Genomic DNA, 25191 nt, shown 5'->3' with positions numbered 1-25191 from the left:
TCTGGAAAAGTATAATGATAAAAAGTTTTATAGAGGACAGAAACCGCAATTCGCTGTGAAAGACAAAAGAAAGGATATCCGATAAGGTGTTGCAAATGACCGTGAGTGCAAATAGATTACAAGAAAAAATGTTTTTTAAAAGATCTAATAAGTTGAACTGTTAAAATTTTCAACAAAAATTTCAACATTTGAAAACAGAGAAAAAAGACAAACAAAAATGCTTAGTGGAGTAGACGGCGGTTGTATAGGATATGGTTACACAGTGTCGAATTATATACTGACATAGGCAGTAAAATCTTGGAAATCTGTAAATTTGTAGAGGATTTTATGGCTCGAATAGTTTCTTTTTGAAGGGTCTTCGGACTTGGACTGAGCTATTTTTAACGGTCTTAAAACTTTCTGAAATCTTTATGGCCTTGAAAAGTGGAAATTTTCTAATGCCGTTTAAATGTCTAACGATGCCGAATTCTAAAATTATCGACGATTCTAAAATAATATTAATGTTATCAATACAAGATGTACACTATAAATACGTCGATCATCTGACAATCATACAAAAGTGCTCCTATAAAACATTTTGTATCTTCGCTTCAATCCTCCATTTATTTTATGGAAAGAGTTTCTTGGACTCGTTCTTCGGCCGTCCTATTAAATATATTAAATACTCACTTTTTGTGTCTTTTTAATTTTCATAAACATATATAACAGCTGTATTTTCTATTTTATATACTTTGTCGTCATATTTTATCATTGGTTTTTGTATGTGGCACATTTCAAACTATTATGATCAGTTCTGAATAGGGTATTGATGACTGATTTTGCTAAAATTCAGAGTTCTAATATATTCCTCAAATTCTTAACTTTTTTAAACGAACCAATTTATTATTAAATTAGAGCAACAAAATTTTGGTTACTTATAGAAAAGAAAAATATAACTACAATTTTCTAGATATTACAAAAAAGATACTTTCAGTTCTAATTAGAAAAGTCTCCTTAAATTATCAGGAATATGAAACACAATATGAAGACGAAACGAACTGTTTAGTTTCTCATTGTTTTATTATATATATCTTGTTTTCTTATACGATACAGCATTTATTTACAGAATATGATCGACGACATAGAATATTATTTTGTTATCATTACTAATTCTAGTGCAATTATTATTAATTCTCCGGTTAATCAATAATAACATGTTTTATTATTTCAAAGCGCAACAATTACGTCACTGCAATAGAAATTGCATTCATGAATTTATTTCTGCTGTATATAATTGGCTCTTCACTTCCTCGAAAGCAAAAAAAATGATTTATGAACAAACAAGACACTTTTGATATCAATCGTCATTAATTTATCAGACGACTAACTCAAGCTTTCAATTTTCAATTACAGCTATCGAAATCATTTGCAGATATGTCATTCTAACAGTGAATTAAAATAATTAGTTTCTGAATAGTTTGCATATTATAAGATGAAATAGTATTTTTACACTGAAGTTTGAACTATCGACGTTATGCAACAAGTCAAGTCGACTATGAATCTTTCATATGTCGCGATAAAATTAGAATATAAATATTGAAAATTATATCTGTAAAATTTCGAGAAATTATTACATGTTTATCTATGAAATTTGTAAATCAACATTTTACATTAAAAAGAAAGCATTGCGATTGTAGTTAACAAAAACGAATTTGATCGCTTAACGCGTTTCTATTGATTTCATCTCAAAAGGCGCTGCCTTGTTGCAAAGTCATGCTCAGACGCATATACATCGTTTTTTTTTCGGTTTTTTGCTTTCGCTTTCAAACCCCACTGTCGTGAGTGCGTGTATGCAGATAAATATATACACATATATGTAATACATATACTTATATGCTATTCAGGATTGACAGGGAACAGGGACGAGGTGATGGGAGTATCAGAAGTCTCTGAATACTTACGTCTAGCTTAAAGATATCAATGAGCGTCAACGAAGGAAAATTTCGTAGACGCTGCTCGCTGATTCTCTTGACTTTTTTCCCCACGTTTGTTATTTTCTTAGTTAACAATCTCCTTTCTTGGAGTTATTATACCTCTTATAAAATATTCTTTATTGTAATTACAATGATTAATAATTAATTCTACTAATTATTATTAAAGTATTGAATTGAACTTAAATACAGACGGTATTCTCTTCTTTCGACAACTTCCTTTAGATAAGTCAATGTCATCTATGTAATTCAATTTTCAGTATAAATTTTGACTAATTACATGTGACAGTCAATGCTAGTTACATAGAAAAATGATTTGTATATCTATCCATATCTTTCCGTTTTTTTTCACACCCTATTATTTATTACGCAATAAATAATAATCTTTTAATTATAAAAAAGACTACTAGTTAATATTTTCTTCGTTAAAGTTCCGTTTCATATAGTTTTAATTAATTTGTTAGAGCAAACAGGCAGGGGAGTAGTAAAGCGCTTTTACTGGTTTTTTAACTACCATGAATGAATTCATGTGTAGCTGTTTATATGAAATCATTTCATTAGGAAATAATTAAAATATTCAAAAGCTATGACTATTTTCAGAGCAAATCAGTAGGTGAAGAAGAATGATTACATTGCAAAATGTTAGAATATAAAAAAGTAGGTAGCAAAAGAAAACTTATGAAAATTTTATAAAATAATTAAAATATAGACATGCTACGTGTACAATTATGCTTTTATAATAATAAATTAACGTTTACAAAAAATAAACAGAAAAACGAGTACGCTGCACACGATTTAAATACGACTTTATCTAATTTAAGTAATTTCGTTTGTTCTGTGTCAATGTTTCCGTTTACTTTTCTACAATAATTCTTCATAAATATTTTTATAACGATTCGTTACTTCACTCACAAAAAAATATAGCGACAATGGTAGAAGACAAACAAAAACATCAAAAGATGCATCGCATCGCCTATAAAAAACAAATGGCACCAAAAATCCAATTTGTATAATCACCCGTGTTTTACAATGATACTGAATACGTAAAGTTTCTTTTATTCTGTTATGCACAATTATCAGTTTTTCCTGTGTCATGGTTCAAGATATAAAATTTACAGTTTATTAAAATACATTAATGAACCTTCAAAAACACGAACCATGAAAAAAATCGAAATGCAAACTGGTTTCTTCATCTTCCAGACTCTCGTGACATGTAAAAAATTTAACAACAATAACCATTGCAGAGTCTAGGAAAACATCAAAGTTATCCAGTATATAACTGAAATGTGAAAAAAATAATACGGTTCAAATATGCAATTCAGCCTCAAATGATGTATAACATGATTAGTCGTTTGTAATAAAAATGTAACAGTTATCGAAGAACGATTTACAATTGAAGAAAGAAGAAATAAAACGCAGAGAAGTTATCAATGGCTTACTTATATACTAGAGGACGGGTAAGAAGATTGAAGAACGAATAAGATAGATCTAGACAGTTACGTGCGTTTGTTCTCGTATAAGGCGGGTTCGGTGGAAAATTGCATACCAAATTGCTTAAATAGTTATATAGGTGTAAATGGCAGTTTTAGTATGACATACATTTCCTTACATTTGATTTTTCTGAAACTTATCGTGAATAGATGCTTTTGACAGTAAAAATGTCTTATTAATCAATGCCCCGTGGTGATTAATTCATGGCTGATACATATCGCCTGAAATTTGATGTGCGTTGTCTCTAATAAAGCTATATAAAGCACGTAAAAGCAAATTGAATGAATAAAATGAGTAAGCAGCGATGTGAAAAGGAGGTGAAAATCTCTTTTCAAAATCGTCACATGCGTAGTTTTCAACGGCACACTGGGACGGATTTACGAGAATAAACAGATAGACAGGATGAAGAGAAATAGGATATAAGAGCCATGATCCATCTCTAACGTTCTCTCTCAATAGTGCTTGGCTATAGCTCCAAATGGATTGCCGACCAAACTTGGCGTTACGTTCGCAGTCCACAAGATTTACGCAATGAATATATATATGTATTTATAATAATTATATATATTTATATGGCAAAATCGTGTTGTTTTGTTTGTTTCTCTTGTCAGTCAGTCGAGGTTCGACCAGTGATAGCGTAGCATCCGTGTTGCAGGAATGTGTGTCGTAGGAGGCTTGATCGAGGGAGCACACGCACACATGTGCACAGAGAGAGAGAGAGAGAGAGAGGGGGGGGGCATAGATAGATGAGCGAGCGGGGATAACGATCTGGGACTCCGTTAACACGGGTCTACGTCCGTGTAGCGGTATAAAAGCTTGAAAGTTGAGTGACGCGCAAGTCACATGTTCGTAAGCACGCGTTCCTCCCTTTGTCTCCTTTACTCTGTCAGTTGAGGTACGCGAAAGAAGCTGTTCACGACTCGCAGATGGAAGAAAGTCGACCAAGAAGGGCACGTTGCAAAGTTGAGCTCGCCCAATGAGTAGGTGCTCGTTCGATGAGCAGTACGGCCGCCACGGCTCTCGACGAGTTTTACCATCCGCGAGCACGCGAGTGCAGTACCTCTTAAAAGTCAACTGATCGGTGAGAGACTTTCGAGACGATCCGAGACCTGCTCGGCTGAGTGGCGTGGCGAAGTGCAAAATTCGCCTGCCTTGGAGACTACAGAACCGTCGCAGAGTCGTACCAGTGTAAAGCAAGAGCAAGAGCGAGAGCGAGAGAGAGAGAGAGAGAGAGAGAGAGATAGAGAGAGAGAGAGGAGCGACGCGGTTGTCTCGTCGTAGCGCTTGTACGCAGTGCGGCTGCTCTGCCGCTGCTGCTATCCAGGTGGTGATGCACAGGTGGAGAAGCACCGTTAGCGTTGGCGCTGTTGTGCTGCTGCTGGCACTGGTGCTCTCCGCTTAAGCGTAGAACTCGCGGTTGTGCTGCGTAGCGCCGGGCTTGGGGTAAGTGTTCGCCGCAGGCGACCTTCGCGGCTCGTCCAACGCGTACGAGCCCTCATCCTTCTTGCGCATCCTGTACACAATGAACATGACCACGAGGATCGCGCACAACAGACCCACTACCGCGCCTCCAATGACCGCTGCAACGTCAACAAACACTGCAGTTAGTACAAGAACGTGGACCACCGTCGATAAAGTGACAATTAGAAAACGGAATGGGCTCGATTACCGGCTAATACACCAGGCTGAGCGAAGAACGAGCTCGTTCTGTCGCCGTGCTTCGTGTCCATCTTGTAAACGTCGTAGGAGTCTTCGCTGTCGTCGTCCTCGGCGCGGACCACTTCCTCGTCGCCACCTGGTCGCTTCTCAATCACATCGACTCCCGGCTCGGGTCGGTTCACAGCGTCGATGTTTGTCTGTAACGCAGCAAATAACGAAATAACGCGGTCATTCACTGACTAGCACTGTACAGTGCCTGTCTCGAGTGCTACCCTGGCAAGACTTACCTGTTTAGTCTTATGTATCGTTTCCTCGGTGATGATTCTCGTGTCAACTGGCTTATTGGGAACTGGCTCGATTGTATTGTGGTTATTGAACTCTGCGAATACAAGAAAGGTGGTTCCTTCAGTAAAGAACTTGGTTTCGGTGACGCGCGGAAAAAGTAGGATAATTCAAAGCCTTACCACTGCCGTCATCGCCGTCCTCGTCGTCGGGCCCGAGACCGCTGCCGGAGGCCTCGAGGTCGTCGCGGACTTCGCCGCCTCCCCGACCCGAGCCCTCTATTTCGTCTTGATCATCCAAGTAGATGTCGTCACCGAAGGAGTTGTACGTCGAGCTTCCCGTCGATTTCTCCTTCAAGTTCTGCTCCTTAATCTGCGAAGCAAGCACGAGGCAAGCGTGAGAAGAGAGAACGACAAGCGTTGCCAGGAGTGGGACTTTGCCGAGGAGGAGCGTCGCGTCAACTGGGTCGGTTCGACGGAACGAGCACTCGCGCGATCGGCTCAACGTGGAATCGGGCCGCCAGGCGAGCCGCAGAAACGCAGAAGCACGCGAGGTGCGGAGCCGCCGGAAAGGCCGTCGTCCCGTGGCCGGGAGACGAGCGATCGGCAGCTGCCGCGGGCGGCTCGGCTCGGCAGTCCCGGCCAGGGCGCGCGCCACGCGCGGACGAGCGAAGAGGCGGCAATCGATAAACGGCTCACCCCGAGTGGCTGACGAGCAGCAGGCTCCGCTGGAGGCTCACTGGCAAGCCGCGTCGACAGCGCGCCGAGTGCTCGAGTGCGGAGGCCGCGGCTGCTCGCAGCCGTCGAGCGCCTGGCTCGGATATCGACGTGCCGCCGCCGCCGCCGCCACCACGGACATTTGTCCCGCACCGTCACGGGAGTGCGCTCGCGCGGCAGCAGCCCAAAAATAATCAGCGGTCGACTCGACTGCTGGCGGCAGGCTCGCGCGCGCCGCTCCCTCGAGCCAGTCCGCGGGTGCACGGGACAGAGAGGGAGAGCACGCGACCTTGAGCCAAGTGGAGCGCGAGCGCGACCTGGACTCGCTCGGCCGCAAGCTCCGACGCGGGCTGCTCCCGACAGGAGGCGCTCCCGGCCGGCCCTCCTCGCTTCCTTCCTCGCTTGCTTCCTCGCTTGCTTCCTCGCTTGCTTCCTGGCTTGCTTCCTCGCTTCCTCCCTACCTGCCTGCCTGCCTGCCTGCCTGCCTGCCTGCCTGCCCGCCCGGCGTTTCAGTAGCCCTCGCCGGCTTCGCTTTCGCTCTTCTCCGCCTCCACTCTCCAGCGCGCCCTCGACAGTCGATGCCCGATCCGACGTCCGTGGCGCTGCGTCCGAGAGCCCGGTGGCCAACGGCAACGGTGTTGCTGCTCTCGCTCACCAGTCTGTTCGATGGCAATGTTGACGAGAGCATCATAGCCATCGAGGCCTTTCGATCAACAGTCGCTGGACATGTCATCCGCATTCGTCTCGTTTCCGTCGACTGACTGACCGACGGACAGACGCATGTATATGTAACAGTTGGTTGGATTGAGTGGTCAATGGCGGGAGAGAGAGAGAGACAGCGAGTGTGTCCGAATTGATACCGGCGACGGGTGCGAAAACATTCGGTAGAGAGAGAGTACGGGGAGCAGCAAGGCAGGCGAAAGATCCGCGCCGGCGCTGAATCAATACGAGAGCAAGCAGGTAGGCGAGGACGCCGCCCCCCGGCTAGACTGCTCTAACGCGAGCGGGAGGGAGAGAGCTTGCGCATCAGCCCCTCTTTCCCTCCTCGGCGTCGCACGCAGCATCAGACGGCCCGTCTGTATAGGCATCGACTGTCTAGTCTGGCGAGCCACATGCAGCCTACATTTTTCATGCTGCACGCACTGGTCGGCTCGCTCGCGCGACCCCGATCTGTCTTGGGCTTGACGATCCGTCGGGCGTCGCTACCACTTTTCGTCTCGCTGTCCCGACAATTCAAACTCCTCGCAACTAGTATCGAGCGAGGTGACGCGCGATGAATATGCACGGGCCCTCCGCCGCATTGTTTGGTTGCTGCTTCGGATTTCGGAGCGCAGCTTTCGCGCCTCCCGACAGATCTCGTCGCGCGACGTCCGCGCGAAGCTGCAGAGGAGCGCCAGCGAACAACTGGCCTTCCGCTCGTCCAGCGAATCGCGCGGAAGTCCGAGCGGGTCCAGTGACTCAGCAGCGATGCGTACGTTGGCTACAACCACCGGTGGACTTGCGAAAAATAGTGACGGACGCATTGCCAGCGTGATCGGGACCGCCACTGGCGCACGGACGGCGTTTGACCAAATCGATCGAAATCCGGCGTACCTATGACGTGACATTCTCAAAGTGCGTTGAATAAGACGTCGAGCGAAGGTCGCTCGACAGGCACGCCAGCAGTGACCTGGCTTGACAAGTTACGGCCGAGAACGAGCAGGAGCGGCCAAGATGAGAAGCAACGAAACAAGATTCAAAGTATTTCCGGGGCCCCCCATGGAGGCGCGCGCGCCTTTCTTTATCTCTCGCAGCAGGCTGCCCTGCCGTCTCGTTTGCACGCGCGCTCACCTCGCTGTGCGCATCCCTTCGACCGTTCTCCCTCGGCAAAGCTACGACAGCTGTTTCGTCGACTCGCAGCCCCGGTGGCCCCTTCCCGCTTCGATCTCGGAATATGCCACCTCGCGCGCGCTCTATCTCTCTCTCTCTCTCTCTCTCTCTCTCTCTCTCTCAGTTGCTCGGGCGTGCGATGCTCCGCGGCGCGCCGCCAGCCTTTCGCTTTCGACGTCGCCGCCCGCCGCGCACGCAAGAGTCAACGCCCAAACGAGAAAGAGGGATAAAAGACGAGACAGCCTCGTGCAAAATAAGGACATCGACCAAAGCCCGCCGGCACTGAAGCCATCACACGGGCCCCAAATTATCGAGCCGTGCGCGTAACACGCTTCGATCGCGGGAGCTCGTCCGAATCAGACGAGCAAGCACAATGGATTGCAGTCCGGATGGCGCTTCGAACTGACTGACGGAAGTGGCTCGCGGCTAGAAGCGTCAAAGTTTGGCCGGTGCGGTGCGCCGAGCACGCGCGCCCGCGAATTCCGAGCCGGCGCACCGACTGATCATCTTTGTAAACAAGAAGAGGAAGGGGTGCCGGCCCAGGCGTATTTCCAGAACGACGTCTGGCCTCGGCTTGGCGTCGAGTCAACGACGACGGTCGGCTCGCTCGTGCCGAGGACCAGCAGCGCTGCAAAGGCACGAGCAGCTCTCGCGAACGTCGGCGGCGGCCGGAAGGCAAATAAAAGGCGAGGCAGGCGCGAGCGGAACTCCCTCTCTCTCGCGCTGCTGCGAGTTGGCATCCGCCGTGAATGGAAATGCCAGTGCCACTCTCGCAGCAGCTCGTCTCTGACTTTCGACAGCGGCGGCAGCGAGAGCGAGCTTCTGCCCTACCTCCCTTTCGACGGTCTCGTCGGCGCGCTGCAGCTGTGCCGCTCCACGCAGAACGAGCGACTGTCTGTGGCGCAAGTCAAGTGAATCGATAGCCGAGAGCCGAGGTCGATGGCTGGCGCTGGCGCGGTCGCCGTCGCGCACTGCTTAGCAAAGGCCACGGTTCGCGAGGGCAGCCGACTCGGCCGACCGGACGCCCGCCAAACTTTTTCCATTCGCCAAGCCGAGCGGCTTCTGTCCGACTGCTGACTGGACGCCGGTGAGCCGTGCGACAAAGTAGAACACTCGAGCGCGAGAGCTGCATCGGCGGAAGCTCGCCTCCGGGACGGGCAACCAGTCGTCGTCGTCGTCGTCGTCGTCGTCGCCGCCGCCGCTCTGCAACGGGCCTGCGGACTCGCATCCGGCTGATAGCCGGCGGCGCCTGACGCGCGAGCGATCCCATTGTCCGTATCGGCGCTCCACGCCGCACAAAGGCGCTGCGTCTTCGGGACAAAAGTGGATGGCGAGCGACGACGCCGAGGAGGCTTGGAGCCAACGTGACGTCGCTCGGTACGGCGCCAATGCCCCCGGAAGAGGAACGCGGAGGAGCGGCGCTTCGGTATTTCAGCAGCCGCGGCACTCCTCGCAGCCACTTGGTTCTGACTCGCCGAGCGCGACGATGTCCTTGGCAGACTGTCACGCTCGGCTTCCCTCCTGGACTTTTCGGGCCGTCCAGGAGCTCGAGCTTGCGTCCGCGCAGATCAATGGGCACCGCGCCTCGGTCGAGTCAATCGCACGTTGTTTGTCGCTCGTGGTTGTACGCAGCCGCAAACGTTGCGTTGTTGCAACGTTCATATACGCACGTTCGCTTGTGCTTGCAGTTCGCGGCCTGCCGAGTGGCAGCCGGTCAGCACTAGGCGAGCACTGCGCGCTCTGAAAGTACTCGCGGTAACGGGGCGTATCGGGCGTCCGCGCGAGCAGGGCGCTCGGAGCGTCGGGAACGCGTCGCAGCCCGCGGCGACCTTGAGCCAGTCGGTCGCTCGTGCGTAGCTGGAACGCGCACTGCGGTCCTCGCGCGAGGCGATTCGACCGCTCCATCGACGCGCTCCGAGCGATTCGTAGTCGTACCCCGGGGGCCGCGCGGCCATCGCGCAACGATTTCGGAACGCTGGTCGCGGGCTCCGCTCGCACAAGGCGGAGCGATCGGACAGCGTAGGCTGGCGCATCGGCGCGTGTGCGCTTCGCCTGCGAGCACGGCGAGGCGCTGCGCCAGATTCGGGTCAACGACTCGCTCTCGCCGCGCGCGCGCGCGCTCTCTCCCTCGCAGCTCGCTGCTGCTTTTCCGACGCGCTCTCTCGCGTGCGCAATTGGTTGCCAGCAGCCGCTCGCGCGTACGCGAACCCCGCCAGGTCGCCGTCCGATCCGCGGCACGCCAGTCCGCGGACAAATCAGGCCGGCCTCTCGCAACCTGTTTTTCGCGCTCCGCCCGGCGGCACCCGGCAGTGGGCCGCCGATCCGCGGAGGCAGCCGAGGAGCTCCGACCGGCTCGAGCTTTGCAAGCTGCCGACGCCGAAGAGGCCGAGTCCGCGGAGTGTCGCCGCGGCTGGGCCGCCCGGCGAGCAGAGAGGCCTCGGATGGAGCAGCTGCGCGAGGTCGATGCACTCGTTTTATCGCGGCTCTTTTCTCCGCGAGCGAGCGCCACGTCCGATTACACTGGATGTCGAGACGCGTATCGAGCACGCGAGGGGCTCATTGCACCCATGAAGGTCGCGACGCGTACGAGACAGACCGATGGATCGGCGCGGGCCGCCGACCAAGCAGCCTGCCTTCTCGCATTCGGATCGTCCTCCGGTGTTTGCCGCGCAAACGGCGAATGTAGCGAGCTCTCGATCGGCCGCCAGTGGCGCGTCCCTGTGCTCGCTTCGACGCTCCCGTTCGACGCGAACTCTGCAGCTCGCCGACCAGCCCGTTACCGAACGCCTTTGCAAGATAGCTGCCGAAGGCGGACGGGGAGAAGCGCGTGCATTCGAGTAAGCGGTCCGGCGCGGCTGGCCGAGGAGTGCGCGTCATTGGTGCGAGCCTAGCACCGCTGGCCTGCTGTCCGACTGAGCTTTGTCGGCGAGCCAGCAGCGCGAACGGGCGAACGTTTATTTATAGGACAGTCGCTGAAGCGCCGCTGACTTTATGGATTTTCAATGGAGCGCAGCGAGAAGCAGCTACAGGCGGCGCCGAGCGGCAGCTCGAGGGCAGCGCGAGAGAGCCGCAATTAGCAGCGAGGCTGATCGGTCGGCTGGCTGGCTGGCTCGAGCGCGAGCAACGTAGATTTCGATCTACGGGTGCAGGCCGCGGCAACGCTGCGCAAACGCGAGCGAGACCGGTTTGCAGCGCTCCTCTTCCTCCTTTTCTCGCGGGCGCGCCGGCGTCGAGCTTTCGGCCCCGCGCGCACCGGCTCGACCCACTCGAAGCCGACGGCGCCCGCGCCGCGTGCTCGCTTCGACTGCCAGCAGCACTCAGCCGTACGTGCGGCGCGTCAACGAAGCGCAGTGGCCGTACCCGTCCGGTCGTCTCGTCGCCGCATCCTCGCCTCGTTGATCGTCCTGGCCTTGGTCGTCTCGCCGAGAGCGCCCAAGTTCCGTACGAGCAAGACCAGTCGATTGCGCGTGCTCGATCGACACTACGCGATATTAGCGAGCTTATCGATTTACTCGCCCAAGCAAACGCTCGAGAGAGCGCGTTAGGGCTCGTACGATAGACTTGGGCATTTGGGCCCTGGACGCCTAGTCGAAAGCGGTCGAGTGATGGCGTTCTGCGGGAAACTCGCGAGGCCGGAATACACAATTTCCGGTGGAGAGTCCGCCTGCTCTCGTGGCAAGGGTTCAGGTGGGCGCGTGCGTGGGTGTACGATCGCAGCTCGTGTAAACGTTCGAGCTCTACGAGAAGGGAAACAGCGCTTCTATACCTGTACCAAACGTCCGCCTGGCTTGAAAATAAGCAAACAGCAGCCGGTGAAAAGTAAAAGGCCGAAGCGTTATTTTACTTTCGAAAAGGACGCGAATGTTTGCAGCCGTTGGCGGGGGTGGAGTCAGAAGAGGAAGAGGCTGGCGGCAGATTATATACGGAGTGCGGATAGGAGCGAGCGAGTAGGTACTTATAGGCTTCGCCGGCGACAAGTGGCAGGCCACGTCAGTGGAGGCTAGCCAGAGTATCAAAAGATTTACGTATGGCAGTTGCTATAGTCGCTCGGACGCGCGCTCTGCACCGAGTGGTCTTTCCGGTAGCTCGTAACGACACGATAAGCGACGAGCGGTTGATGTCGCGAGAAGCCGTATAGCTTAGGGAAAGCAGGCGATCCAACTAGAGCCAGGGGCAGCCTCGAGCGCACTAACAATTGGTCGATGACCAGTCCGAGTCCGTAATAGAGAGAGAGAGAGAGAGAGAGAGAGAGAGAGAGAGAGAGAGAGAGAGAGAGAGAGAGGGGGGGGGGACTGTATCAGTCGTTACACAAAAATCACGGCTCGTTGCCGCAATCAATAGACAACAGGAAATCTGCAATCTTCCGTCTGCCTCCGATTCGATGCCGCGTGTTAACAGCCAAAGAAAAAAGGCCGTGCGAAGCCGATTGGCGGGTGCGATCGTTGCAGTATACATAGATGCCGACGCACGGATAATAGCCTCCCCCACGCGCGACTCTCGATTGACCACGGCCGAACAAAGCGAGAGCACTTGGTGCTTTGCACGTCAAGGTGGGCGTCGACAGTCGCGGCGACGAAAGCTCTTCACCGTTACCGTCTAAGATCTTGTACAGGAACAATGGCCAAAAGTATTCAAAAAGTACTAGCCCATTATGAATTGCACTAGACCGCTCCCCCCGCCCCTCATCGAGTGTCGAACTTTGAATCTCGTGGCGTCGTCATTTTTCAAGGTTGCCTCGTCGCCGTTGACCCACTTTCTTGCAGACCTTGGACACGCCCTAAACGTGTACACGCGTGATGCCTCTGCACAGCGAGCTGGATCAATGCGCGCTCCGCGAAAGCAGAGAGAAGCTGCAGAGCGACGTGAAATCCGAATGGCCAATTGAAGGGACAATTGAGGCCTTTCAATGCTGGCAATTCAGCTCGTTTCCTTCGGCTCTGGCGCGGACCAGCTGCTCGACCTCCGCAGCGCGATCTGTTCCGCTTCCGCTCGTACGGAGTGCTGGGTATGCCCCGCGCGCGCTCCAACGCTCGTCAGCTTTATCGAACCGGGCCAGGAGCACGTGCGCCAAAATATGAGGCCACGGCAGGCAGCGCAGACCGACAGTGGCTTTCGGCTCGCGCGGGCCGCCAGCTAGCCAACGGGCCCTCGGATCCAATTAAAACGTCGAAGCAGCATCGAGCAATCCTGGCTGGACGAACAGTTTCTCGCGCCTCCGCGAGCTCCCAGCCAATGCAGTGCAATCGCCGGCTCGCAAGCGGCGGCGCAACTTTGCCATCGTCGACTCTCGCCGACTCTCGACGACGCGTGGCCAATCGGCTCATTGAATTGCGTCGCGGCCGAGCCACTGCCGCCCCTGTCGATTCGTCTGGCAGCCGCGCCGTTCGCCAGCTCAGCTCTCAATTCAAAGCCTTTCGGTTGCGCAACTTGCCGCTAAATAATACGCCAACGGCTCACCTATCCTCGAGATGCAAGCAACGCGTCTAACGATGCTTTCTAGAGCGCTCATTTGGGCTCGTCAGCTGATGCTTACGCGTTCGGCGTATGAAATAACACTCGAAAATAAACGTCATGCCTTATCGGCGCCTCTTCCTGTGCCTTATCGCCGTGCATTTTTCGTTTTCTCACTAGGCTTGTTGATAAAACGGGAAACGCTCGAGTGAAGGCAATTTTCAGAAAATCTAAACTTTATCGGCTATACTGGCTTTTAATTCAATCGAGTTCGATACAGCCAATGAGCGAGTCACGCGTGAAATAGATGGCGAGCTAAAGGTCAAGTAAACAGCCTAAATATTGCTGACTGGGTGAAAGTGTCACGAGGGAAAAAACCAACGTGCCAACGGAATTTGAAGCGCGCGAATGGCTGAATTTATAAAAACTAGAATAACTATCAGCTGACATGGTTTTGCAGTTGGAGGTTACGATAAGCTCGAAAAGAAAATAATAAGATAGGAAACAAGAGAAAAAGATAAAGAAAGAGCCAAAGTAGCAACACTCCGTCGTCTGACCTGCCGAGTAAGACAAAAAAAGTTGATGAAAACACGTAGACTGTCTGTGAATATCCATCGGCATCAAGTGACGGACTAATACGGATAAAAATCCATTCTTTATTGTCCTGCTATCTTTTTAATCTTGCTTTTTGGCACGTGCTGCAGGAGTATTTCACACCTGTGCAAATATTTATTCGAGCGATCGAATGGAATTTAAGGAAACGAGGGCGATTCGACGTCGATCATTCGATGAAAGCAGCATTGCTTTCATGTAAAAGTCCAACAAATGCACAGAACAACGTTTAACTGGTCAATAACCACAGCTTTTCCAGTATGTTGTCGTTAGAAATAAGTATCGGATGTTCATTGTGTCAATATCGAATGCTGGCATTGATCGATATCGGTTTCAACCTATTTCTGTTCTAACAACGGCTAGTACACTTGTTGAACCGTTAAAAAATATTTTGTAAAAAACGTCAATCCGTCAAGGTTTAGAACTAGCATCGTATCGGACAAACTTCGCGAAACTGATGGAACAGTAAAAACCCATGTCCGCTGAAGCTTCATCAGCGGTTTAGCAGCGGATTGCGCGCACAGTTGCAAGCGCCGTCGCTCGGCGTGTTATCGAGCTGCTACAACCTTTGCAATTGTTTTTCAGTAAATACTGGTAAAAGCGGTAAAAGCGCACGAACAGATGCAGAAAATAGCGGAATTAAAGGCTGATAAGACATTTGGAAAAAATACTAGCTCGACCGGAATCGGCGGAAGTTCCCATAAGACGACAGTCGCGTCATCAAGAGAGACAAGAGAGTTTAGACGGCACAAGAAGGGAGAAGGGAGAAGGGAGAACAAGGGAGAAGACGGGAAAAGAGGGGCAGGCAGCGCGAGAGTGCGCGTGTGTGGCATGCGAGACACGCTTCGAGTAGGCTAGCAGCCATGCAGCGCGAGACCCGGAGATGCAGAAAAGGCAACGAGAGCACAGAGGCGCACAACCCGAGCACGGCCTATGCAACATCAAACGCACAAATTTTATGCGACAGATTTCGATCTGCTCAATCCCAATATCAATCCAAATTCATTTGGCCCCTTACAGTTTTTTCATACAAAATTTATACCGACGCTTCGAACGTCTCTGTCCTTTTTGTTAATCAATGCACAGATTTTATTTACTCGATTAAAGAACCTAAACAATATTTAGTAGCTTTTGCTTTCAAACATTTATTAACTATTGTCGAGCAGATCAACTCATTTTTACGATTATGCACGCACCGCGCATGCGTAACACACTCAAGCTCTATCATATTCGTCGGTATCTCATTTCTGCGGTCATTTCACTGATTTGCATATACTATGATAAATCTTTTCAAGTGATCAGTTCAAATATAATAATCGACATTCATACTACCAAAATGATAATATAATTTTTATAATAATAACTTTTATTCATCATGATTTCTAATAATATCAATATTTTCAAAGGATTTCATTTAAGTAGGTGGTATTATATCTGCAAATTTTCCGTTTGAAGTTGTGTCTACAATACCAGTTTATTATGTTTTCTAATAAAATTTGCCAGTTGATTGAGGAATATTTTGATATTTAAATGAGAGAATGGTGACAATGACAAAGTAACGTTATTTGTCGTTAAACCAAGTTCTCTTTATTATGGAATTGTAATATCTTGTAAATTTAAAAAATCATGATCAATAAATTAAAGAGAAAACTATTCAACATTGTTTATGTTATTAAATTGATCAAATTAAATTGTTTCGAGGGCAATTTTTGAAAAGTTATTCGAATCAAAAATGTCGGTTAATGAAGGTTAATGAAAAAGGTAGAGATATTAAAAATCTTAAGTAATAGAAATCACTGTTATTAATGTTTTATGAAAAAACTGTAACTGGACAAATAAATCTAATTTAATATTTGAATGGGGTAAATCGAAAGCTACCTAATACTATGTTTATTTTTGATGTTACATAAATAATGCAAGTTGGAACGGGGCAGGTGGTGTATAGGAGAAACCCCAACGATGCGCTGCACACAAAGTGAAGGCTCGAGGAAGAATCGAAGGAGAACAAGCGAGCGAGCGAGAGGCGATACGGACGCGGCGATCGCGAGGGGAGCCGCGGCGGCGGCGGCGGCGGCGGCGGCGGCAGCAGCAGCCAGCGGATTCCACAGCCATTGTGGATTCCAGTTGGGCATTCCAGCCGCCGACGTCGCTTCTCTCTCTCTCTCTCTCTCTCTCTCTCTCTCTCTCTCTCTCTCTCTCTCTCTCTCTCTCTCCCTCCCTCTCTCTCTCTTGCTCGCTGCTCCGTGTAGCCGCCGCGCTCAATTTCGGCATCGCCTCCAACGCCACACGCTGTTTCCTCTCGCGGCTACTTTCCATTCTTTTATTCCCTTGATTCCCTTTCGGCGTCGTCCCTTCTTTCTTCTTGCCATTGCTAAACAATGCCGATCGTTTCCGAGAAGCCACGAGCACGAGTGCCAGCGCGGAATTGCCTTTTAACTTGTTCCCCCAACCACCAGTCTTACTCGACTTTTGTATTGTAAACGACCTATCGTTTACAACCAGTCACCCAGTCAATCTGTAAGAAGGGACTACGCTCTGCATCGTCTGCTGGATGACTATGCTGGCAGCGAATGCGAGCGGACGACACGACTGTTCGTTACGAATATGCACTGTTGATGCAGACGCGAAGCAAAGTAAAATCGAGCACAGATAAGAAAGGGCGAACCGAGTACGGCAGATAGGATGCATAGTTGAAATATTGAAATAGTAGCGCAAAGGTGGGTGGCGGACGTTGATCCGACAGCCGACCTAACCTGCTATAGAGGGATAGCTGCAGCCATAAATATTTAATTCGATGAATGACAAGGACCTACCTCGTTAGCAGCGTTGCACGAGACCAACAGAAAGCTGCTGATGCAACAGGCCAGCAGGGCCCAGCCACGTATCCTGGGCTGCATGCTGGAGCTGTTGTTGGCTCGGTCAAAGGGCCGCTGGGCGTCGCGAGATCACTCCGTGTTGCGTTCGCACTCACACGCGCAGTCGTCGTCGCGGACCGCCGCTGCTAGCTCTTCCTCGACGCCACGGCAGACTTCGTCGTCGTCGTCGTCGTCGTCGACGTCGTCGACGTCTTCTCGAGACGGATTACAGACAAGCGGAGAGGCTGCGTGACTGCGCTCGCTCTCTCTCTCGCTCGCTCTTCCTCTCCCTCGCGCGCGCACACACACTCACGCACGCGCGCACACTGTCGGAAAAACGCAGCAAGCAGCGGCTCTACGTCCCAAATAAGGGCCGAATCTGTCAGCTCTCTCTTTCACTCGCGCGCAAGAGCTCGTTTGTCTCCCTCTCTTGCTTGCTACGGTTACACTTGGAGAAAGAACTACTACTCGTACTCTCGGATCTGCCTCTCTTTCTCCGTCCTATGTATGAATGTGTAATTTTTAAAAAGCGGACACTGTTTACTCGTTCACAAACACTGGCTAGTATTAAGTCTGGCGAGTGACCAGTTGGTCGAGCTCTTGACGAAGCGCAACTGCAAAACGCTTTGTACGCTCGGCCGAGATTGCCGAGACACACTAGTCGCAACTTCTCTCTCTCTCTTTCTCTCTTTCGCTTTTTCTCTCTCCCTCTCTCTCTCTCTCTCTCTCTCTCTCTCTCTGTTCCTGTCTCTGTCTAACGGGCAAAGCTGGTACTGCTACTGTGCTGCTCTTAACCAACGCACGAGTACATGCACGATCGATGCAACTATTATATCGTACTTTCCTTTCCTCGACTTGACTCGCCTTCGATTCGAGACTCGAGTTCGACTTCATTTGTTCAGTTCAGAGCGCGCGCACACGGGGCAACCACGCACCGACGCAAGTATGTATGTATGTACATACATTAACATTACAGGTACGAGCTGGTACGCGTATCCACGCAACTATGGACGAGGGCGCAATTCTGGCAGTTTCAAATTTTGATTCACACACTTAGCTGTAGTTATCTCTGTGTCTGTAGCGTGTTACAACCATACATTATAGCAGCCGTAGGCAACGTACATTACGTGCGCGTTTGAAGTTCACTTTCTTTTCTATCAATTGGTTTAGAATTTTATTAAAATATGCTCTATTGTTTAGGTTAGAGTAAAAATCATATAAACTTATTTATGACAGTTTTAATTGTTATTATAAATTATTTTCATTTTTAAGTATGTACAACTGAACGTATTGCGATCATTTAAATATTTATTAATTAGTAATAACAGAACATGTCATATGTGGTACAAATCTTTATGCAATTTGCGGCAATGATAATTAATGATATTAATAAAATTAGTGATAATTTTGAAATTTGAAATAATTAACTAGAAATAAATCTAAATAAAGGCAGACATGGGAAACACGAGCTCTATATTATGACCAAGAGAAACAAAAGCAATCTAAATAGAAGTATATTATTATGATCATCAGTAATTACAACAAAAAACCACCAATTTTACAGTCATAGAAAATATTTTTAAACATTTATAAACATCAATAAGATCAATCAATAAGAGAATAAAAAAAAATACAATCGTGCAAAGATTGTATTTTTTTTTATTCTCCGCTTGATTTTTAAGAGTAGCTAATACTTTTTGATTAACTATATAAACATCAACATCAAGTACCGAAATATTTGTAAATTTCGATGACGTTTTTTTTTATTTCAAAAATTTACAAAAATTAGGAGACTATAATTGACCGTGATTATCGGAATTACACACTTATTTTGAATAATAAACTATATTTAGTTTTTGCAAAAACTGAAAGTCACGTTAACACTTAATAATTGGCGGAAAGTAATTAATTTTTCAAATGGTAATAAGTTTCTGTAAACACATTATTATCAAAAGTTACAAATTTGAAAATGATTATATCCCCTTCAAAACTAGAAATTGAGTAATGAAAATACGCGAAAACCATTATATTTAAATTTTTCCACATTAACTGCCGGCAAAAGCTCTTAGCTCTTCAACTAAATCGGCATTTTTAGATTAATACCCATGAAATAAACAAACAAAATTTATTCAACGATCGTTTCTTGCGTAGAGCTGATCGCGTAAGCTCCCTTAGCAACATTATCGTCTGGAATTAATCTATCAGCTGGGAAACAAAATTCAATATGACCACTCCCAGACGATTAGGCTCTTATTTACGTTTGGATTACGTTTAGAAATTGGAAAAAAATATACACATGAAATAAATAAATAAAATCTGTTCGACGATCGCTTCTTGCATGGAACTGAACGCGTATATATATGTGTTGAGCGACGTCATAGCTGCAATCATGGAGTTTATAGCCTCCATGCCTGCAATCAACCAATCGGCTGGCGAATAAAATTCAATATGGCCGCCTCCAGCCGATCCGGCTCCTATTTATGTCTGGGATATTTATGTTTGGATTTGGATGTTTGGACAGCATAATAATTCCACTTGCACTCACAAAATTTCTCGTATTTCAACTGTCTGTTTATTTTATTGAAAAAATAAAGCTTCGTGATTTGCAAAATTAATTATGAAAAACATGGAAATCTTGCTTCTAGTTTTTCTAACCAATATTTAAGATTTCATATTCTTTCTAATGTAAATTTATTGTTCTACATTAATTTTCATATTTTTTTATAAAAAATTCATTTTATATCTCTGTCAACACCTTCAGCTGAAAGAACAAAAGATAAATAAAAAAATTCTTGTAAAACTATTTTTATAAAACAATGAAACAAATCAAAAATATATCTGTTTCTTCTGTTTATTTTCAACAGTTTCCATAACTTGTTCTTAACACTTAACCGACAATAGCATAGATATTTAAATTAAATTATTTTATTCCAGTTCTACTTACAACGTGTGATATTTGAAAAAAGCACAAAATGGTTCATTAATTTTTTACAATGATTTTATATCATTGCAAGTAGATAAAGAATGTTTATAAACATATGAAGTAACAGAGCTAGCTTTTTACTTATTTTTCTCCATGTCGCCAATTCTCTTCTTGTGACGATTAATTGCTTCTTGATGACGTTTGATTTGCTCCTCATGGAATGAGATTTCATCATGCAAACCTTCCTTTAATTTTGAAATTTGTTCCTTTTGCTGAAAATAAATAAACAAAGCAGACTGTATACCACATCTATTAATGACGACCTTTCATTTTTTAACTATACATACTAAATTGTAAAAGTACTGATCTTCGTGAGCAGCTTCCATTTTACCAAATGATCCTCCAGCGTCACGAATGGATCCACCACCACCACCACCTCTACCAGCACCAGACCCTCGTTCACCAGTCATTTTTATTTGACTTGAAAAAAAGATATAGTTATAACAATTTATAAATTTAGTAAAAATGTTGTGAAAAAAATCGAAAAATAAAACCTATTGCAAGTGATGGGTACCTACGGATCTTAAAAACGTTATATAAGTTCATCGCGTGAGATACAACTAATGTAGTACGTCTAAAAAAGGTTTGCTTCGTTACGAAAGTTTATGAGACCAATCGATTTGGCAGAGGCTGTGTTTTGTTTTCTACTTAAGCTATCTACGCGATAGTTCATTGTTAAGGTTCCATATATTTTCTACTTATACTGCAAAACGTATATCAAGACGGAAAAAGCCGGGAGATTAAAATTATATTCTTTTCCATAACGTATTAATAACTATATCTTTACATACTAAACAATGATAAAAATCAAAATTATATTACCTTAAAAGAGCCATATTCCTGGAAAAAACAGTAGGTATTCTCTGCATTTTTCGACAACTCAATAAAAAATGTTCAACGATCCTAAACGATATGATACGATTAGACGGACCAGACCGTACAGAATGCAGATTATGATTTCTCTCAAATCTGCAAAACGCTTATTCCATGGAATAGACACGTAGCATAGGTGCCCAACTGTCCGCAGCTTATTTCATATATGGGATGCACAGCACATATACGTTATATCGAATTAATACGCGGGAAATCTAAAACCATTCTTATCAAGGTAATGTTTGAAAACTCATATGAGCAAGGAGAATATACAGTTGACGTCTCAATGAAATCTAGTTTACATAAGCACCTATATAAGTGCTTATTTAGATTATAAGTTTGCAAAACAGTATCTTAACCACAGTAAGTACCTTTTTCAATAAATTATTTGAAGGAAATCATTTTCTCATAAAGAAAGCCTTTTACAATAAAAGTATTTTCTGTGGTGATCAGATTATTCGAAATCATGATAATTCTCGTCACAATTAAAATTTTTCCACGTGATTCATGGAATATCTTTACTACAATTTGACTACATAGTAGGTTTATTTAACAGCTCTAACAAGCTCAAGCGGCTCAAGTTCAAATTTTTGTAAACAGTCAAATAGAATATATAATTTGAATGGTAAATGAAAATAATACGTCTGAACAGAAGTAAATATTGATATTGAATTCGTAAAAACAAATGCTTTTCAATCGATTTTTTGTTTGTTTTGGATAATTGTGGTTAAAGGGACAGCTTATAAATTTTATGTATGTGTTCGATCAAAACATTTTCTACAAATCTCAAACTTACGCTAAATTTTGGTTTAAGATATAATTAGAATTAAAGTTATCCATAGTGTCCCAAACAACCCAAAACATATACGAAAGTCTTTTTATTCTCGGACATTAACCAAACAGTCATTTTCTCCTAATTTGGTTTGTATGTTTCTCTTGATAAAGTAAAATTTATAAGTTAAAATTCACGAGTAAGTACTTACTGGCTTTTGTCATTTCATTTCCAAATCAAATAATTCTGGAATCAAAATTGTAACTAAATGTTTCAATAATAATTTTCAAGTCAAAATACCATTTGATAAGTACAATGTTTAAATAAAAAGTCCAAGTATACTTAATTTTCAAATCAAAATTTGGAACTTTAATCGCAAAGTTAGTTGTCTTTGTTAACAAGTTAATTTTTTTTAATGAAAATGTGAAACTCGCATTTAATTATATTTTATGGAATGCTGGCATCGAGATCACACGTCTATATAATAAGATGATTGGCCCAGAAAATCGCACGACCGATGGCAACGTTATTTCTTTCTACAATCTTTGTCGTTGCTTTAGATGGCGAATCAAATATATCGGTTGTTCTTATATAGAGGATTTTTGAAGTGTCGCCGCGCATACTTTTGAGCGCCATCCTGCAAGTCTAATAATTATACCATTAAATACTTGCGAAATTTTTCTCGTCAACGTTATTGGAGAACTAGTAAAATTTTTTTAATTTAAGTGGTATTTTTAAATCGAGTTGTTTATGTCTAAATTCTAAATTTTAAAGAGGCTATTATCGAGGTCTACGACAGCTATTTAGCAGAAAAGAATTAAGATTTATTCAATACCAAAATAAGTGTTGAAAGGTGATACTATATGGAATGCTATATCTAAACCACATCGGTCCGCGAAATAAAATTAAAAAGAAAATAATCAGCGAAAGATTGTAGATGGATTTATTAAATATAATTGGCGATTCGTCCATTAAAGTTGCCACATATTTTGTCTGAAAATTTTCAGCAAAAGTTATTAACAATAAAACAAATTCTTTACTTAAATTTGAATTTATTGAGCCGCATAGACTTGTCATTGATAAATTTCATTAATGAAACGGGACAATCTCGGAAGCACGTACATTTTAAAAAAGTGAAATACGATTGGAGATATGCGTGAGCACAGAAAAGTGGAAAAAAATGAAATCGTGCTCGGTAGGCTCCAGAAGAGATAGGATGCCAATTTGTCGTCATCGCAAAGAGCCGAATACATACGAAGAAGGCGACTTGCTAGCAATAACAATGCACACAGAGCGGGGACCGATAAAAGCAAATATTTTATCAATCGTCTGTACGTTTCAGTCCACGGAAATAATGAATCAATTGTCCCATGTTTCGATATAAAGATAATATATTGAAATATTAGGACTGCTTTTTATTCGTCAATTTGTGTAATCGCGCTCACGTAAAAACTTCTAATTATCATCCAATTGACAATTAAATTTTATGAATACTAAATTAATAACATAATGGTTCCGTGAAAAATCCGTGCCTCTATAGTCATAGTAGGGTTGAAATTGATCAGGTTCATTAGGATATATATTTTTTTATCGGTGAAAAAACATACACCGCATTCAAAATACCTTGGATCAGTGTAGATTGAAGATTGACACAAAGGTATAGAAAAACAACAGCAACGAAATAGCTATAAAAGTCTGTGATGCCCGCGAAGCTCTCTTGATCTATAGTTGGCCATTTGGCACGGCGCTTTCTCGCTCACTTCTTCAAGTCTGCGTGCTCGAAGTATACAAGGTGTCAAATAAGTAACGGAACAAGGCTGTAGCTTTTTAGGTACAGATTATTAGACTAAGGTCAAGGTCATTCCTTTAGTAACTTTCAACGCGAAATCCGATGGTGACCTTGGATTTGACCTTAAGATTGACCTTCAAGGTTATTTCAAAGTCAACTTTGTTTTTTTAAATGGGAACCCCTATTTTTGACAACGGTAATCGAAAGAGCGGGAAATTTTACGTCCAAAACGGTATTTTAAAATTTTTTTTCATGGCCTTGAGAAGGTCGATTTAAGGTCAAATGCTTGAAAAACTGCCTAAAAGCGTTTTTTTAATTTTTAAGATATCGAAAAATGACCTCTACAAAATTTGTTCAGAACAGAGTGGGCCACCCAATGCACCAAAAACCTTTGACCTTTAACCTCATTTTGAAGGTCATTTCAAGGTCGAAGTGTTTTTTGTAATGGAAACCCCTATTTTTGACCCCGGATTCGCATATAGCACGAAATCAGAAAGAAACATTCAAAACGCAGTGAGTGGAAAAAACTTATCCGGCAAAAAAACTGTACCTATGTCTCTGCTTGCTCCTCATTTAAAACAACTTGACTTTCGGTTTGGATAACCCGTTACTTTATTATTCAAACAATCAAAGGTCAAAGATAAGGTCACTGTAACATGCTCTCAGTAGAATTTAATAAATTTAGCCCGAAACATTTTGTAAATGTTTCGCGAATAATATTGGATCTAAATTTCATATGACCTTAGCGATGAACGTCGTGAATCAATCGAAACTCAACATAATACCTTATCCAAACGTCGGATTTCGCGCTATGTGCTAATCCGGGGTCAAAAAGAGGGGTTTCCATTACAAAAAACACTTCGACCTTGAAATGACCTTCAAAATGAGGTTAAAGGTCAAAGGTTTTTGGTGCATTGGGTGGCCCACTCTGTTCTGAACAAATTTTGTAGAGGTCATTTTTCGATATCTTAAAAATTAAAAAAACGCTTTTAGGCAGTTTTTCAAGCATTTGACCTTAAATCGACCTTCTCAAGGCCATGAAAAAAAATTTAAAAATACCGTTTTGGACGTAAAATTTTCCGCTCTTTCGATTGCCGTTGTCAAAAATAGGGGTTCCCATTTAAAAAAACAAAGTTGACCTTGAAATAACCTTGAAGGTCCATCTTAAGGTCAAATCCAAGGTCACCATCGGATTCCGCGTTGAAAGTTACTAAAGGAATGACCTTGACCTTGGTCTAATAATCTTTACCTAAAAAGCTACAGCCTTGTTCCGTTACTTATTTGACACCTTGTATATAGGTAGACGAGGCCGTGTACGGGATGCTGCAGATAATGGCTAGTACGATGATAGGAGTGCTCCTGAGCTTTGGAAAATGATAATATGTGTTATGTTTAATCAAGATTAATATTTAAAAAGAAAACTAGATGGCGTTAACTATAAGTTAGGTAGTAGAGCTGTTCAAGAGAAAGAGAGAGTTGAGTTCTGGTGCTTGAGTGAGAAGGTCGCAAGTCGACGAAAGCGTTTTTGTTTTAAGGCAGTGTGCTGCGATATTTCAAAATATGTAGTTCAGTTGAACACCTTACTCATTATTAATTCCAAATATATAAAATTTATATATATTTTTTAAATTACCTAAACATATTCATTATTACTTAAACCTATTTCACTCTATAATTTTGTATTTTTTACTTTATTCTATAATATATGGAAAGCGCGAGCGAGAAGTTGAGTCTGATATGAAGATATTTCGCGAGTCCGGTTTAAACCTATTAGGCATCACGCAGACAGGAGTTAAACGACGCGTATGAATAAGATTTTGTACTCTACCGATTACACTTCGATTGCTGTAAGTTCGAAAATTAAGCGGC

At 45.0% G+C, this 25191-nt stretch overlaps 2 protein-coding genes across 2 annotated transcripts; both read right to left on the bottom strand.

Moving 5' to 3' along the window:
- Positions 1-1046: 1046 nt before the first annotated feature.
- LOC131668282 (syndecan) lies at positions 1047-17686 on the bottom strand. The gene is made up of 5 exons (XM_058942332.1): positions 16864-17686; positions 5585-5774; positions 5408-5499; positions 5131-5317; positions 1047-5041 (listed from the first exon to the last, which is right to left on the bottom strand). Exons 1-5 carry the CDS (start codon positions 16945-16947, stop codon positions 4860-4862), a joined length of 735 nt encoding a protein of 244 aa, XP_058798315.1. The 5' UTR covers positions 16948-17686; the 3' UTR covers positions 1047-4859.
- A 1954-nt stretch (positions 17687-19640) lies between these two features.
- Positions 19641-20925, bottom strand: LOC131668261 (ATPase inhibitor mai-2, mitochondrial-like). The gene is made up of 3 exons (XM_058942290.1): positions 20711-20925; positions 20176-20308; positions 19641-20100 (listed from the first exon to the last, which is right to left on the bottom strand). The coding sequence occupies exons 1-3, from the start codon at positions 20755-20757 to the stop codon at positions 19966-19968; spliced, it is 315 nt and encodes a 104-aa protein (XP_058798273.1). The 5' UTR covers positions 20758-20925; the 3' UTR covers positions 19641-19965.
- Positions 20926-25191: the final 4266 nt, after the last annotated feature.

This window comes from Phymastichus coffea, unplaced genomic scaffold (assembly GCF_024137745.1).
Source record: "Phymastichus coffea isolate CEN01 unplaced genomic scaffold, Cenicafe_Pcof_1.1 PCOF00076, whole genome shotgun sequence".
NCBI classification, from domain to species: domain Eukaryota; kingdom Metazoa; phylum Arthropoda; class Insecta; order Hymenoptera; family Eulophidae; genus Phymastichus; species Phymastichus coffea.
This window is presented reverse-complemented; position numbering and strand designations above follow the sequence as displayed.

What these genes read in the sequence shown, in the direction of transcription:
- LOC131668282 (XM_058942332.1), bottom strand. Translation starts at nt 16,947, where the DNA reads ATGCAGCCCAGGATACGTGGCTGGGCCCTGCTGGCCTGTTGCATCAGC. An exon ending in CGTGCAACGCTGCTAACGAG is followed by an intron (nt 5,775 to 16,863) that starts GTAGGTCCTTGT and finishes CTTGCTTCGCAG; the next exon opens with ATTAAGGAGCAGAACTTGAA. An exon ending in GGACGGCGATGACGGCAGTG is followed by an intron (nt 5,500 to 5,584) that starts GTAAGGCTTTGA and finishes TTGTATTCGCAG; the next exon opens with AGTTCAATAACCACAATACA.
- LOC131668261 (XM_058942290.1), bottom strand. Translation starts at nt 20,757, where the DNA reads ATGCAGAGAATACCTACTGTTTTTTCCAGGAATATGGCTCTTTTAAG. An exon ending in AGGAATATGGCTCTTTTAAG is followed by an intron (nt 20,309 to 20,710) that starts GTAATATAATTT and finishes CTTTTTTTCAAG; the next exon opens with TCAAATAAAAATGACTGGTG. An exon ending in ATCAGTACTTTTACAATTTA is followed by an intron (nt 20,101 to 20,175) that starts GTATGTATAGTT and finishes ATTTATTTTCAG; the next exon opens with CAAAAGGAACAAATTTCAAA.